Source organism: Myodes glareolus, chromosome 6 (assembly GCF_982192425.1).
Source record: "Myodes glareolus chromosome 6, mMyoGla1.1, whole genome shotgun sequence".
NCBI lineage: Eukaryota > Metazoa > Chordata > Mammalia > Rodentia > Cricetidae > Myodes > Myodes glareolus.
In genome coordinates this window covers 102,188,096-102,202,247 of record NC_142031.1, presented here as the reverse complement: position 1 = coordinate 102,202,247, position 14,152 = coordinate 102,188,096, and the positions used below count along the sequence as shown (strand labels likewise).

Genomic DNA, 14,152 nt, shown 5'->3' with positions numbered 1-14,152 from the left:
ACAACCTCCTCAAGGTTCACCTTGCAAATGAAGAAGGCTACTCATTCTGCTAGAGACCTTTGCTCCCAGATAGCCCTCCTGCGGTGAAGTCAGTCTTCAAACTATTTGTCAGGGATCCCAGGCCTCATTTCTTAACGACACACAGCAGAAGCTACCAGAAGCCTGTGAGAATGCGCAAGGGTCTCTGAAGCGGTTACAGGCCAGAGATGTGTTCACCGCCACCTCGGCTATATCTCCCACCCTCCACTCTTTCGTGTCTCCTTCATCCCCAGCTGTCAGCTGCCACTCTGGGTCCTGCCTGTGTGGCTTCCTCGCCTCACCTCAGGGGCATTTAAGGCAGCCGAGGGCAAGCCATGCTATAAGAGGCATAGATGTCAGAACCCAGAAGATGGAGCCTGTAGCTCCTCCTGACTCACCCTTCCGCCCCAGTCAGCCCTAGGCACAGCCTGAGAATCGCACAGCTGACAATCCCAGGGCTGGCCCTCTGTGCCCCAGACCCAGAGGCTGCAGGGCTCTACTCTTCACTCTGTAATATTCCTTCATTACCTAATCTACAAGGCCCCGACGCCACCTTAATCCCTTCGCCCAACTGCATACGGTCTCCTCGCTGGAACCCCATCTGCTGACCCCTTGAGAAGAGTCCAGGACAAGATGTCCGGTTGCCCAAAATCCCATGTCTACCTCTAGGCCTTTCCCCATAGAGCCAAAACAGACACGGAATGGGGTGGGGGTGGGGGGGCTGTAGGAGACTCTGGCATCAATCTGGCACGGGAACTATTTCCTCGGTGCTACTCCCAGTCAAAACCAAAACCACAAGGCCCAACTAGAACCACAGGTGTCTTTTATGAAACGGAGCCACATCCATGACCCAGGAGAGAGACCACGTCAGAGTCAACAAGCAAGAAGAAAGAGGAGGAGGAACACAGGGGCAGGACTTGAATAAGAAAGGGAGCCCAGGTTGGGTCTGAGGAAAGTCTTGGGTGTTTGCCTGAGATGGAGGACCTAAATGCTTGGCCCCCTTACCCCTGCCCTTCTCATTCTCGAGGGAGCTCCCATCCCACAGGCTGGAGGAGCAAACACTAGGGTGAAAGAATGACGCTTTTCTCCACGCCCCAGGGACATGGGTCCTAGGTATCCGTCCCCATAGCAACGCTGCACGGACCTTGGTTTCCACGGTACTCAGAGATGGGATGCAAAAAAGCTGTAAGGGAAGGCAGACTTTGCTGAGTGGACCTGGGAAACTATACACCTTGTGAAAAGTCACATTGTGGGGCTGGAGAGATGGCTCAGCAGTTAACAGCACTGGCTGCTCTTCCAGAGGACCCAGGTTCAAGTCCTAGCACCCACACGGCAGCTCATAACTGTCTGAAACTCTAGCTCCAGGATTTCTGACATCCTCACACAGATACACATGCAGGCAAAACACCAATGTTTACATAAAATGAAAATAAACGAATCGTTAAAAATCAAAAAAGAAAGTCACATTGCTCCCAAAGAAGTGACTCAGAAACTTCTGGAACACATACTAGAACCTGACCTCCAGCTTCTTATCTCAGGCTCCCAATTTAACCTTGGGAGGGTCCCTTTCCTCCCTTCTAATCCCAAAGTCAAGTTGTTCCAGGCACGGTTTCATGTCAAGATCATATTCCCCTAGGGTACAAAATTCTTATTTTCCTTTTTTTTTTTATTTTGTAAATGTGTATTTATGTACTATGGGGGGGGGCATGCTGGAGATTCAATTCAGGGCGCCTTGAGCGTACTAGGCAAGCATTCCACCGCTGAGCTATGCTCCCAGCCGCGAGTATCTTTACTCTTGAGTGACTATTTTTACCTTTCCCCCTGCTCCCAACTGGGGCCCTTATTTCTTTGCAGCCCTGGTCTCTTTTAAGACCAGTAACCCTGAGTTCAAAACTGATCTACAGGGACCCAGGTCACACCTATGACCCGGGTCCCGCCCTGTGGTGACACTTTGGAGTCTCCAAGTTAAGTCTCTTGCTGACTGGAGATGGTGAGACCTACAGTGACATGAACCTGAAGTATCAATAACACAAACCTCAGAGCGAGGGGCCTCAGACTAAGTCCAGGTTCCAAACCAAGATGACAATGTGTCCATCGACTTGATGGACAGAGACCCAGAGTCTCTACAAGCTGGGCCTTCCACAGAGATCTGGGTGACAACAAACAGGCAGAGACAGGGCTTGTTGCCAGTAGACAAGGAAGAGAAGTCAGGATCCTGCTTTCAACTAAGGGGACAAATTCGCACCTCCATGTGGGAGCCCTGGTCAGGGAGTCAGCACACCTGGGCTGTCCCCTCATTTCTGCTGCCAATGAGCAGCAGCTGCTAACCTGTGATTCCATCCCTAGGAACCTGCTGGGGCTCTGGACTAGACACTCTCCCAGGCCCTCACCTGTGCTAACACCTTCTGATCATTTCTAGAACAAATCAGAAGGCCTAAGTTGAGAATCAGGCAGAAGAGTGGAATATCTAAGCACCACTCAGTGTTGGTCAGTTTCCATAGTCTGGCAGCGGCTCTGTCTGAATTTCAGGTATACCCTTGCTCTCCTGGTCCGCAGCTGGTCAGCTCCTTAGGCTGACCACCAGCCCTATCCTCCACCACATAGAGCTGAAGCAGGAATCAGACAGTTTTCCTGGACCACATCCTGGGAACAGCTCCCCCATGTAATCTGGTCGGTGGTTCGCTGGCCCCTGGGGACACACTATCTACGGTCACTCAAGTCTGCTCCCCACTAAACCTAGAATCTCTGTCATGACAGAGCCCCTGTGTGCCCATCCTAGCACTTGGGCAGACCTAGGCTGAGAATTGAACTGCCCAACTTCACTAGAAGATGCTTTTTGCACCCCAAATATTTCCAGCCAACAAGCAGGTCTAGGTGTGGTCAGAAGTGGGGGTTCTCCTCTGATTTGTTCCCTTAACGAACAACACACCGGGGAAATATACCCAAGGCCCAGGGACCCTGGCAAGAAGAAAAAAGAAGAAATGCTTATTTATTGGAAGGTAATGGTTCAAAATATGTCCCCAAACCCCAAATGCTGCCAAATCTAACTGTCCTGACCAATCCCCTGTAGCAATGGCTGTGGGCGTCATCCCCGCAACAGAACCATCCACAAGCAGAGACACAAGCTGAAGCCACCAACCCAAAAAGCTACAACAACGACAGGTGTTCACAAGAGAACAACCAATACCAGGAAACAAACAAACAAACAAACAAAAACATGGTGGTATCCCACAAATCCCCATGGGCACTAGCCCAGGGTCGAGTCATGTAGAAAACTTCTGTGAAATTAGCTGAGCATGGTAGCCCACATCTGTTGTCCTAACACACGTCATGTAGAGGTAAAAAGGATCAGGTGTTCAAAGTCATCCTCAGTTGCAACAAGGCCATTTTAGGCTACATGATATCCTGCCTCAAAATAAAAAATAAATTTTAAAAAAGATCTTTGAAATACCTGACCCAGAATGGGAAAACAGAACTTTGAACCAAGACCTTTAAAAACAAAGTTAAAATCAGGCAGGGGTAGCACATGCCTTTAACCCCAATACTCAGGAGGCAGAGACAGGTGGATCTCTGAGTTCGAGACCATCCTGGCCTGCACAGCAAGTTCCAGGACAGCTAAGGCTGTTAAACAGTGAAACCCTGCCTCACAAAAAAATTTAAAAAAAAAAAAAGTTAAACCCCAGCAGAAGCCATAAGCCATGTTTTCCTCTAAACAGCCAGGAGGCAATGAACTAGGCCCCCAAAAGTTCTCTCATCAGCCACCAGACGTACCACTGGGGCCACTGTAGGGGCCCCACTGTTGGGATACCCCAACCCCAAGCGGACCACGATAAAGGCTTTGGCGAGATGTGGGGAAAAGAACTCCGGATGCAGACAGAAGACGCCTGATGACAACTGGCCACTTCCCAGTTCTCAGGTCATGTATGAAAAAGTGGAAGGCATACCATAAGATGGAATCCAGCGACTCACATCTCTGGGGAGCCCCTTCAGGGGATGACCAGACACATTCAGACCAGCATCGCACCCCACCTTCAGTCTCTGGGTGGCTCTGGCTGGCTGCCTCTCTTAGCACTTGGTGGGAACACAAACTAGTAAAGCTGAAGGCAAATTTTCCACCCCTTCCCGCAGAAAGAGCCTACTAGGACCAGCAAGCTCCACACCAGAGTGGCTAAGGCAACTGTCCCCAGTTGGGTCCCCATACCCTGACTTCTAGGGGAGACCACCTATCTGCTGGTGACACTCTGAGCTCTAGGGCAGAAGCATGATATCTCTAATAACCGCATCTGCTCCTTACAGCTCCTCACATAACCCAACCACACAGGCTTTCACCCACGTTCCCTTGCATCTTGGTAACAGCCATTTCTGCATGCAGGGCAGACAGTATCCCCATCTGATAGAGAGTACTGAGCTCACACAAGTCAAACCCCATCTGGAGTTAAGCAAAGACAACTAGAGATCAGAATTTGCCTTAAGAGGTCTCTTGACCCGGGTTCACTGATGGAATGGCAGGACAAGACTAGGGGCGGTCACATACTCCACTCAGCACAGATGACTGAGTGGCCCGGAGGCCCAGTGTTTTGCATCCTTTCTCTAAAGCAAACACCGGATGGCATGGGGGTGAACACCCTGCGGGCATCGAAAGCAATCCCACCTGGGTGAGACCTGGGAGGAAGGGGAAGGTACAGGATGAAGAAGGGTGGCACTCACCTCTCTCAGCAGCTGCATCCCTTGCAGCTCATCTTGCTGCTGCTGGGCCACAGTGACCCCCAAGACGAGCGTGTGCACAACACAGGAGACCACAGAGATGATCACGATGGGGCTGAGGCTGAGGGGTAGCGTGATGAAGAAGGAGAAGACAAAGAAGGCCTGCCAACCCACCGTGTCGCTGGCTGCGTGGGCACGTGAAAAGTTCAGGCCCAGGTATGAGAAGATCTGAGCTGTGATGAGCAGCCACAGCAGGTAGGGTACCACTTTGCGGCTCACTCGGTCCGGGAGCAGCCCCTTTTTGCAGAGCACAAAGAGGATGATGTCCAACACCAGACCAATGCCGGCCACCATGAGGGGCGCCAACTTGTCACTGGAGAAGACCACCGCGCACATGACCACCACGTAGCAGTCAAAGAGGGCCGCAAAGACCACCAGCACCAGCAGTGTCTCATGGCGCTGCCTTTTGAAGTAGGTCTGATAGAGGTTCTCCAAGGACTCAGGCACGAAGGTCAGCCGCATAAAGCGAGGCAGGCACAGGCAGGACCCCGAATTCCGCACAGAAATTTCATGGGTCCGGCCGACCCCGCGGTCGGGGTCAGAGGGCAGGCTAACGGAGTACTCGGCAGAGTACTCAGCCGAGTACTCGGGATCCGAGAAGCCCTGGTTCCTCGGCATCTTGGCTGGTGGCAGCTTCGAAGGAACGAGGGAGAAGTCCGGGTCAGGCCGCTCACCAGGTCTTCCTAACTGTGGAGGGTGGGAAGGCTCTTCTTGGTTATGGATGAAGGGCGTACACCTGGGGCAGGAATGCTAGATGGGTTCCCAGGACACAGGTGGCACCGATCATCTGCAACTTAAAAGGACATGGCTAAGTGGAAGCGCCTCTTTCCTTGCCACCCACCCCATCCCTCACACAGATCCTTGGCTACACAAACCTCCAACCCCACAGCTTCCCAAGCACGCCCACACACACTCAGTCTGGTCCACACCAGACACCCGGTTTCCTGCCTCTGGCTTCTGGAGGGGCCTAGCCACCTCTCCATCCCTCGCTTGCCGGGTTCAATCCCTGACTTCCTCACCTAAAGTCCCTCCAGGCCCAATTCCTCCAAGCTGAAAATAAAACGTGCCTGGAAGGAGCAGGGGAGGTCCTGGGGATTCCCGCATCTTCCTTCTGTTTACTTCCTTTTCCCCATCCAACCCTGGGAGACTCCAGCCCCTTCCCAACCTCTGGCTGTGCAGCGTGGCGGAAGCCCAGCCCTGGATCCTGGCTTGCCGCTGACCTGTAGGAGAACTCGGGAGCCGCGCGCTCCGGGCCAGGGTTGCGGGGCCGGTTCAGGCGGGTTTCAGCGAGCCGCAGGCTGCTCCCCGCAGCGCCGCCGCGCCAGCTCGTCCGCCCGGAGCCGGAGCGCGGCTCCCCTCGCCGTCAGGCCCCGGGTCGGACCGAGAGAGGCGCGGGGCTACGGTTCAGCATCCACGGGCGCAGAGGACCGTGGCGGCGCACGCTGCGGATGGCGGGCCCAGGCCGGGGCAGCCTGCCAGCATCCTCTTCCCGCACGCAGAGCGAGCCAACCGAGTCCGTGCGCCGCGCTCTGCACACTGATCCACGCGCGCCGCAGGCCCCGGGAGGCGGGCGGCCCCTCCCCGCCTTGTCGCCGCCTCCTAGGCGCGGGGTGGAGTGGCCCCCCTCGCTGTCCCCAGTGTCCCCTACGTCCCAACGCCCGGCGACAGCTGCGTGGAAACACCGGGTGGGTGGCAGAAAGGAAGGAATAAGGCGAATCCACACCTTGCCTCGGGCAGGCCGTGTTACGGAGGATCAAAGCCCGGGATGTGCACTCCCTGCAGGTGAGGCGTGCTCGGGGCACCCCCTTCTTCAGCCCTGGCTTCCTTCCGGGGCCATGAGAGGCCTGGGCTGAGGTTTGGGGGGCCGCTCCCCGGGTAGGCGCGCCCCCGTCTCAGTGTCCCCGCCCACACTGGCAGCCCAGACATCTAAGCGTGGGGCTTGATCTCTCAGAGAGGGGATATGCAGCCTAACCTGGGGACAAAAGCGGGCTGGAGTAGCTCGGTTGGTACCTGGCACGTGGAGCTGGAAGAGGCCTTGCTTCAGGAGATCTCCAGTGCACATCCTACCAATTGAGATGTTTGGATTCTTCCTTAAAGACGCAAATGCTCCTTTTGAATCTATCAGACTTCTAAATCGTAGTATTTTTCTTGTATTTGACAGAACACCTTGTTTTGGTGAAACAAAAAAAAAAGAGAGAGAGAGAGAGAGAGAAAGTCGTTGTTTTGGAAGAAAATGTGCTGAGGGGACTATAATTCTGAGGACAGCTCTCAGCATTAAGGGATCCTGAGGAAGAAAAAGGGTGCTGGCTAAGGGTGCCTTGTCATGCATGGGTTGGCCTGTTTACAATGTCAGGCATTCAACCCCAACATCCAGGGAATAGGTCCATGATCTGCCATTGTTGTATGGTTGTCCCTCATGTTGCCTGAAGAGGCCCCACCTGGCCTCAGCTCCCATTCCCCAAGGCTTCCATTAGAAAGGTGCTGTGCAATAACTTCGGATATACGAGGGTGGTCTGAATAAACCATCACCCCCATTGTTTTGTTTGATGTTGAGAAATTTGTTTAACTTGTTTCTTGATAGTAAATGACATGGTTTTCACCCTTAACAAAAGAATATGTTGGGGACGAGGAGAAGAGGAAAGGGAGGAAGGCAGGAAAAGAGGAAGAAAGAACAAAAAGGAAGCTGGGCTATGAGTCAGTTGATAGAGTGTCTGGCTAGCACGAAGAGGCCTGGGAGTCAGCCCACATATTGAAGCCCCAACACTGCAGACCAGAAGTAATAAATGCCTGGAGTCCCAGCACAATCAGAAATTCAAGGTCACCTTTAGCTGCACATCAAGTCTGAAGCCAGGCTGTGTAAGACCTTCCTTGTCTCCTAAAAGGAGAACATAGATGGAATGTGCCTGAACTGCTGGGGACACAGCTGAGTGGTAGACGGCATGCCTCATATGCCCTCCAACAAGATCCTGGGTCCAGTTCTATTAAACACAGTAGTTAAGAGCATTTGTTCTTCTTGCAGAGGATCCAGGCTTGGTTTCCAGCACCCACATTGAGTAGTTGGCAACAATCTGTAATTTCCATTCGAGGGGATCTGGTGCCCTCTCCTGGCCTCTAAGGGCACCAGGCACTCAAGAAGTATGCAAACACACAAGTGGGCAAAAGACTCATACACATAAAATAAAAATAAAGGCTAAGGGTTGGAGAGGCATCTTAGTGGTTAAGTGCACTTGCTGTTCTTGCAGAGAACTGGGATTCAGTCCCCAGCATCCATGTGATGTCCCACAACCTTCAGTAACTCCAGTTCCATGAAATCTGGTGCCCTCTTCTGGCCTCTATGGACACCAGGCACATACACAGAGCACATAGATACATTCAGGAGAAAAAAAAATCATGTATATAAAATTTTTTAAATAAAATAATTTTAATTTTAAAAGCCCATAAATGCATTGGTTTTCTTTTGTTTTGTTTGAATTTTTCTGTGTAGCCCTGGCTGTCCCAAAACTCAATTTGTAGATCAGGATGGCCTTGAACTAAGAGATCAGTCTGCCTCTGCCTCCCCAGTGTTGGGATTAAAGGCATGCACCACTACATGGTTTATCATGGGTTTATTATGACACAAAGACACTCAATTATAGCTCTTTTAATCCCCCCCCAATCCTTAGGGTCTTCAGTGCTCCCTCTTGTGGCAAGGTCATGATATATACCTGGGATCCACTACCACCAATGTCCCAGACTCCCATCCCCTCTATACCCTGTTTCATTTAAAGATTTTTTTTATTGTCTTTGTATGAGTGTTCTGCCTCTGTATATGTATGTTCACTGTCTGCATGCCCAGTGCTCAAAGAAACCAGAAGAAGGCATTGGATCTCCTGGGACTGGAGTTAGGGACAGATATGAGCCACCATGGGGGTGTTGGGAACCAAACCTGGGTCCTCTGCAAGAACAGCTGATGGTCTTAACCACTGAGCCATCTCTCCTGCCCCTTCACCCTGTCTTGAGAAGAGAGAAAGCTCTTCAGAGACACTCCTGACCTAAGCTTAGCTGCCCACTCAGTGTTCTTCCATAATCCTCCCTGCTGTAGCAGCCTGTTTACTGGATGTCCTAAGAACCAGCAGGACATGAGGAAGACCAGAAGATCCGGCCTCATCCTCTGACTACTGCCGGCTCCGCTGGGCACCACACCTACCAACAAGGCAGACAAACTCAGGTAGACACAGTTCACAGCTGCCGATGACTTTACAATTGGACAGGACCTTGTCAGGTTGGGAAGGGAGGGTCTGGCTGGGCCTGACAGTGACACATGGGCGGTGTCTGAAGCCACCTGGCCACAGCTAAATGTATGGAGTGAATATTTCAACTCAGAGGAGCTGCTCACATCCCAACCCACCCATGAAGGAACTCACCTGTGTGGTTCACAGTGCTTCCCAGGGTCCCAGGTACTAGCATGATACATACTCTAGCAGAATGAATGGATGAGTCCTTAAAAGAGATTTGCATTTTGGGGGTTTTGTAATTGTTTAGTTTTGGGTTTTTTTTCTTCTTTTTTTAAGTTTTTTGAGACAGGGTTTCTCTGTGTAACAGTTCTGGCTGTCCTGGAACTCACTCTGTAAACCAGGCTGGCCTCAAACTCACAGAGACCCACCTGCCTCTGCCTCCTCAGTGCTGGGATTGAAGACGTGTGCCACCACTGCCCCGCTGAGATGGTACTTCACAAGGATGCTAGTTGTCCCTGAGACAATCACATGGCCTTCTTCCCTAGTCCTGCAAACATCCAGATCAAAAGGACATTTAAAACTAACCCCTCTCGGGGCTGGGAATGTAGTTCCGTGGGCAGAGTGCTTGCTTAGCGTGCATGAAGTGCTAGGTTCAAATCCCAGCATTGCATGAACCAGATGGGGTGGCACACGCCTGTAAAGCCAGCACTCCAGAGGCAGAGGATCAGAGGCTCAAAGTTGTCCTCAGTTACAAACCATGGACAACATGAGATGCTGCCTCAATAAAACAACTGCCCTTGAGAGCTGGGGACAGCCCTGTGGTAGGGCACTCACCTAATGTGTGGCACGGAGTAGGTGCTGAGTTCTATCCCCACCACCCACAGTCAAGTGGAAAGGGTGGGCTTGTGGGTGGTGGTGTTCACCAGTCCATTGTGCCTGATTAAGACCTGGACAACATGCTTCAATTCCATCATCAAAAGCTGTAAATATGATTTTAAAATGCCTAGGCGACTTGTACCTTATATATATATATCCTTGATGAAAACCAGAACTGTGGGTGTGGGCTGAACCCAGGAGGGAGTCCCAAATCCCACACCATCACAGCCTAGGCCCTATGGGGTAGACTTAGCTGAAGGTCTATGGGGCAGTCATTGCTGAAGATCTAAAGGGTAGGCTTTATTAAGGTCTCTAGGGTAGTCTTTGTTAAGGTCTATGGGGTAGTCATTGCTGAAGGTCTAAAGGGTTGGCTTTGTTAAGGTCTCTAGGGTAGCCTTTGTTAAGGTCTATGGGGTAGTCATTGCTGAAGGTCTAAAGGGTAGGCTTTGTTAAGGTCTCTAGGGTAGCCTTTGTTAAGGTCTATGGGGTAGTCATTGCTGAAGGTCTATGGCATAGTCATTGTTGAAGGTCTATGGGGTAGTCTTTGCTGAAGGTTTCCCATTTTGTTTGTCTGGTTCAGGACTGGGATGATTGCTGAGAATTAATTGTTATTAGATAAACAAGAGTGGTTTGCCCCGCCCCCCCCCCAGGGGATATAGCGGCTCCTGAATTCAGCAAACAATAGGCTAGAGCAGAACCCTGGTGTCCCATGGGCAGGAGGTAGAGGGAGGAGAGAAGATCATGAGTCCCCCCCTGGGACCCGGCACCAGGAGGGCCCTGAAAGCAGAGCCAAGCCAGAGCCTTCCAGGTGGTTTAATTAGGGAAGTCATTCCAGGGGGATGGGGGGGGGGGGGGCGCTAGGAAAACAGTAATTTCTAGGGTTGGTAGGACAGGGGACAGTGAGGGGCTCCATCCTGCTGGTGACAGCTCAGACATCACTAGAGGGTAGTTCTCCGTCCACTGTTCTACCCTAGGAGCTACAGGGTCCTTGTGTGTGTGTGGGGGGGGGCAGGTGTCGGTCCTGGTTCTTCCAGGCTTGTGTGAGAGGCTGAGCAGAGGTGCCCAGTGCTGGCAAGCGTATATGCTGGACGGCAAGAGCCGAGCAGTGGGTAGAGAAGTAAGTCCAACCCTAGAGGGCTCCCTGCAAGGCTCAGACCCTACTTGGCTGCCAGCAGTCCAGACGCTTAGATCCTGGTACCTGGAGGAGAGATGCACTGGCCTTTACACCGGGCTATCTGAGGACTTGGGACTGTTCGGCCTCCCGTGTCTCAGTGTTCCTATCGTGTGAGGTCTGTGTCTTAGTTACTGTGTCTATTGATGTGCTAAAACACCAAGACCAAATACCATGGAGGGGAGTGTTTTAGCGTACAACTCTCAGGTTGTTACACTCTATTGCTGAGGGGCGTTAGGACAAGTACTCAAACAGGGCAGGAACCGGGAAGCAGGAGCCGATGCAGAGGCCATGGAGGAGTGCTGCTTTAGTGGCTTGCTCGGCCTGCCTTCTTGTACCATGCAGGACTGTTTGCCCAGGGATGATGCCACCCACAGTGAGCTGGGTCCACCTACATCAGTTATCAATCAAGAAAATGAACCATGGGTTAATCTGGTGGAGGCATTTTTCTCCCCTGGGGTTGTCTCTTCTAAAATGACTCTAGTCTGTGTCAAGTTGACAAGTTGACATAAAACCAACCAGCACCACCAGAGCACTGATCCCCAGACACAATCACTGTAGAAGGGAAAATACAATACCAGATTGCTGGTAAGCCATGCTTGGTAATGCATTCCCTCTGCTCATGGGAGCCAGGCCAGCAGAGTTTGAGCCCAGGAGATTGAGGCCATGGGCTCACAGCAAGACCATGACAGGATATTGGGGCAGGGGTGCAAAATGGTTGGCGCCGTGCACACAACATGTCAGCAGTAGCCCGTCTACTTCATAGCTAGATGGTGAGCAGCTCCGGCCACTTCCGCCCCCGTGGCTTGTGCAAGGCTTAGCCAAGCTGCCCTCAGCCCGTGTCCTCTCCCTGGTTCCTTTGATTCCACTGCAGTTTTGCTCTGGTAGCATAGCATTGGCCTGCTGTTTGTATGTTCTCACTTCTTTGCCTTTCTGTACCCCCCCCCATGCCCCTCTGTGGTACTTTTGCTTTTGTGTTGATTCTTGAGCCACTATGGACACACGTGGGTGCAAGAATGTGGAAAAATGAGAGAAAGGGGAGTGTGTGTGTATGTGTTTTCATGTATGAATAGGAGAATGTCGATGAGCATTTGTGTGTAGAAGAGTGAGTATGTGTGAACATATGTATTAGTCTGTGTATGTGCATATGTGTAAGTATATGTCTGATGTGTGTTAAAGGGCATGAATAAGCATGTATGCGGGCGCATGAGAGCATGTGTGTGTGAAAGAACAAGGGTGAGAGAATGTGTGTGAGAATGAGAGGCTGTGTATGTGAGCATATGCGTATGTGTGCCAGTGGGTGAGAATATGAGTCACTGAGGGTGAGTCATATGTGCATAAGCACATATGAAAACAGTTGTGTATGAGTCCATATATGAGACATGAATAAGTGTAAGAGAATGTATATGAGAACATGTAAGCATGTGAGAGTGTGAGAGAACATACGTAGGTGCACATGATGAGCGTGCATGTGTGAATCAGCATATTTAAGAACATATGTATGAATTAGTGTGTGTGTGTGTGTGTGTGTGTGTGAGAGAGAGAGAGAGAGAGAGAGCGCATATAGAGTATGGTATTCATGAGCAAGTGTACCTGCATATGTGGGAAGGCATACATGTGAACATTTTAAGTATGTGTGAGTCAGATTGTGTGAATGTGGCTGAGCTTGTGTGAGAAGCATGAGTGTGAGCATGTGCTGAAAGTTGTTGGAGGCCGCTTGTTTGTTTCCCGGCTGCTCAGACCCGAAATAACCACCCAGAAACTGTATTAATTAAAAGACTTCTTGGTCTATTATTTTAGGCATATTCCCGGCTAAGTCTTAGATCTTAAATTAACCCATTTCTATTAATCTGTGTGTCACCACGTTGGTTGTGGCCTACCGGTAAGGTTCCATCTGGCGTCTGTCTCCTCCAGCAGTGACTACAGGGCTCCTCCCTAACTCCGCCTACTCTCTTCTCAGTCTGCTTGGAATTCCCGCCTTGCCCTATTCTGCACAACAATAGGCCCAAAGCAGCAGCTTTATTAACCAATGGTATTCACATTGGCTTACAGAGGGGACTCCCACATCAGGCACGTGTGTGTCCTAGCATTTTCCTGGAAGTCTCTCTTGCTCTTCGTCCTCCTCTGGTTTGTTTGATCCTTAACCGCGGCCACAGCCTCCAGGCCCCTCACTGGGCAAGGCAGTGCAGCTGATGTCGAGCCAAGACAGACGTGTACTGGTGACTCAGTCAGCTTGTCTTGGCTTGCTGGGTCTGCAGGAGGGGCGGGAACAGAAGTCTGCTGTCCAGTGCAGGCTGGAACAGGGCAGCTCGAACTCCAGCCTTCGAGGCCCCTGTCTGATGTGCTCTCCTCTCTACTGCTAAGGCCCCTGTTTTACAGATGAGGAAACCCCGTTCAGACACCACAGTGGAGAAGGGGTGCCAGCAAAGCCTCCCTAGTTAATCTGCCCTGTGTTACTGATGCCTCACTGACAGCCAGGAAGCCGGAGACATGCAGGAGCCAAAGGAGACTCCAGACACCATTCTGTTGCAGTCAGATGGGGACCAGAGAGGGGAAATTCAGAGAGAGGTAGAAACTGGTCCAGGAGCACAAACCACTGTGAACGCTGAGTCATCCCAAGGCCTCCATGGGAATGTCATGAGCCAGGGCCCTCGGGAAGAAGCTCCATAGAAGTTCATGCTAACAAGCCTCTACAGGCCTTCTGGGGGTAAGCAAGAGCAGAGGGAGAGCCTAGACCAGCAACAAGTAGCTGGAAATGCCCTGACTGGGAGCAGCTGAAGGGTCACCCTAGGGGGTCACCTCCTCTCAAGTCCAAGGCCAGACAAGGCAAATCAGCCAAGGACCTGAGGGCAAGGCTACCCCAAGCATCTCCTGAAAGTGACAAGAATCTAAATACCCAGACTAGAGAGATCCAGGCTCAGCAGTCAGAAAACAAACAAACAAACAAAAAACCAACAAACTGACTGCTATTCTTCCGGGGAACCCAAGTTTGATTCCGAGCACCAACATGGCTGCCCACAACCACCTCTGACTCCAGTTCCAGGGGATTTTATGACCTCTTCTATCCTCTGTTGGCCTCTGGTGGCACCAGGCAAGTGTATTCAACAAT

At 51.5% G+C, this 14,152-nt stretch overlaps 1 protein-coding gene across 7 annotated transcripts in view; it reads right to left on the bottom strand.

Annotated features, from left to right (window-relative positions):
- Adcy3 (adenylate cyclase 3) overlaps window positions 1-6,650 on the bottom strand; it is a 73,842-nt gene extending 67,192 nt beyond the window's left edge. The window contains exons 1-2 of one of the 7 annotated variants that reach the window (XM_087907434.1): window positions 6,506-6,650; window positions 4,726-5,569 (exon numbers count right to left, since the gene is read on the bottom strand). In XM_087907434.1, the coding sequence (XP_087763560.1) occupies window positions 4,726-5,400 (675 nt within the window). In that variant the 5' untranslated portion in view covers window positions 5,401-5,569; window positions 6,506-6,650. Of the gene's footprint in view, window positions 1-4,725; window positions 5,576-5,947; window positions 6,380-6,505 lie in introns of those variants that run through there. The other 6 variants (XM_087907435.1, XM_087907436.1, XM_087907432.1 and 3 more) reach the window with 6 other exon arrangements.
- Between the last annotated feature and the right edge of the window lie 7,502 nt (window positions 6,651-14,152).